A 2044-nucleotide genomic window follows, 5' to 3' on the forward strand; every position below is an offset into this window, starting at 1 on the left:
CGGGGACACGACCAAGGTGCCACATTCCCAAGAGCTGAATGGCTGGAACTGGGTCCAGACACTGAACAAAAGAAGCTGAGCTGGTGCTCTATTCTCCCACCCCCATCCCACGCCATCCCACCCACCCCCCTTTTTCTCTGGGCAACTGGGTCTCCCTCTGTAGCCTAGCTACCCTGGAATTTGTGATTTCCTGCCTCAGCTCCTGAGTGCCAGGCTTACAAAGGTGTGTCATCACGCTACACCTCTATTTCAATTTTTTTTGTTTTTGTTTTTTTTTTAAATATTTGCTTATTTACTGTGAGTGTGACAAGGTCAGAAAATATGGAGGGGGTCGGTTTTCTCCTTCTACCATTTGCGCCCCAGGGATTTAACTCAAGTCTTCAGGCTTGGCGGCAAGCGCCTTTAACCGCTGCGCCACCGGGGTCCCCGCCCCTGGGCTTTGTTTTTAAGGCAGGGAGAAGGGTCTGCTCTAGGGGTTCCTGGCAGGCACACATGCAGCTGTGATTCCAGAGCGACAGAAATCAGGGCCTAGGGATGAATCTGGATGCTACAATTAACTGTGGGTGTGGCCAGGCATGGCTCCTAGCAGAAGGATGACAAAAGATGGTGCCTTTCAGAGCCATACCTGTGGGGAACACACTGGGGCTCACCCAATCCACCGAACGAGTGATCGCTCTGGTGAGGGGCAAACACCTGGCTGCTGATTAGCTATAGCATCAGGTGGGGGGCAGTCTGGCTGGGGCCAGCAGGCTCCGAGGAGTCAGTGCCTGCCTTTGTGTCTGAGGTCGGGCGCGGACAGCGTTCCCAGCTGTGGCTCGAAGCAAGGGGTCTGGGGGAGGGGATGTGGCAGGGTCTGTCTGCGGGCCGCGGAGGACAATGCTAATACCCGCTTTTAGGAGTGGCCAGAATCTGGTACACCGAAGGCCAGCTACAGATGTGGACGCAAGGGGAGGGAATGGTGATCGATGCCCCGGTGGGTGCGTGACGCGGGAGAGAGGGGGGCCAGCTATCGGGTGTGCAGGGACAGGCTCGTGGGGGCCGTGGCCGGGATGGGGGTGGAAGGCTTCGGCTCTCGCCCTGACCTTACCTTGCCGCGGGCGCAGCGCACTGAGCGCAGGGCGCCGAAGAAGATGGGCAGCAGCGCCATGAGCAGGAGGCTGCCGTAGGCCAGCGCGATGCCCTCGGGCGTGGAGGGCGGCCGCGTCGTGCCGTTGGCCGGGCTGCTGGCCTCGGTGCTGCCGTTGTGCTGGTCGCTGAGGGCCGAATCCATGGCGAGGCTGCGCTTGGGTTCCGACTCCAGCTCCAGCCGCCGATGCACGAACGCAGATGGAAGGCGAGGTACTGCGGGGAAAAGCCACGTTCCCCTAAAGAAACAGGAAGTGACGTGCCTCCTCGCCTTTCGGCGCCGCGCAGTGAACGCGCGCGCGTTCCCGCTACCACCCTCCCCGCCGCCCGATCGCCCTCTAGTGGCGGCGGGGGAGGGACGGCTTGTTGCTAAGCAACTTGGGGGCCATCCACACAGGCGATCTGGACCATTGTGGCTGTAATCCATCCTGAGACTTGAGGACCCATTCTTTAGTCCCAGGGGATTTCTTCAGTACTAGGCTGTCCTGCTCTCCACAAATCCTCAGCCTTCAGCCAAGAAGGATGCACACATTCATTCGATACTCAATCGATCATTTGTACCTTAAATATTTATTGGGATGTCCCACTTACCTTCTAGTTAACAGGACACGGAAGGAAACGAGCAAAAGCTTGTCCTTGTGCTCACGAAGCTTGCATTTTAGTATGCTGGAGTTGGGAGAGGAAGGCGGAAAGAGGGTAAAATGAACAAATAAATTACGAATCTAAAATGTATCTTTTAGAATAGCTTTAAAATGTAAAGATGTCGGCATGTAGGTATGAATTCTAAGGCATATTGATGCAGATAAATTAGAGAAAAATAAAGCAAAATAGGGAAGCTGTATAAAAGGTTTGCAAATGAATTGATTGCTTATTGTGTGCCAGACAATAGTAATCCTACCAACCACTCCATAACCCCATA

General features: G+C 55.2%; 1 protein-coding gene across 2 annotated transcripts in view; it reads right to left on the minus strand.

Moving 5' to 3' along the window:
* The window catches only part of Hm13 (histocompatibility minor 13), a 35424-nt gene extending 34028 nt beyond the window's left edge, over positions 1 to 1396 (minus strand). Inside the window, exon 1 of one of the 2 annotated variants that reach the window (XM_050150840.1) lies at positions 1088 to 1396. In XM_050150840.1, coding sequence (XP_050006797.1) covers positions 1088 to 1270 — 183 coding nt within the window. In that variant the 5' untranslated portion in view covers positions 1271 to 1396. The remainder of the gene's footprint in view (positions 1 to 1087) is intronic. The other variant, XM_050150841.1, reaches the window with a different exon arrangement.
* Positions 1397 to 2044: the final 648 nt, after the last annotated feature.

The sequence above is a fragment of the Alexandromys fortis genome, unplaced genomic scaffold (assembly GCF_014885135.2).
Source record: "Alexandromys fortis isolate MF-2015 unplaced genomic scaffold, M_Fortis_MF-2015_v1.1 scaffold_27, whole genome shotgun sequence".
In the NCBI taxonomy this organism is placed as follows: Eukaryota; Metazoa; Chordata; class Mammalia; order Rodentia; family Cricetidae; genus Alexandromys; species Alexandromys fortis.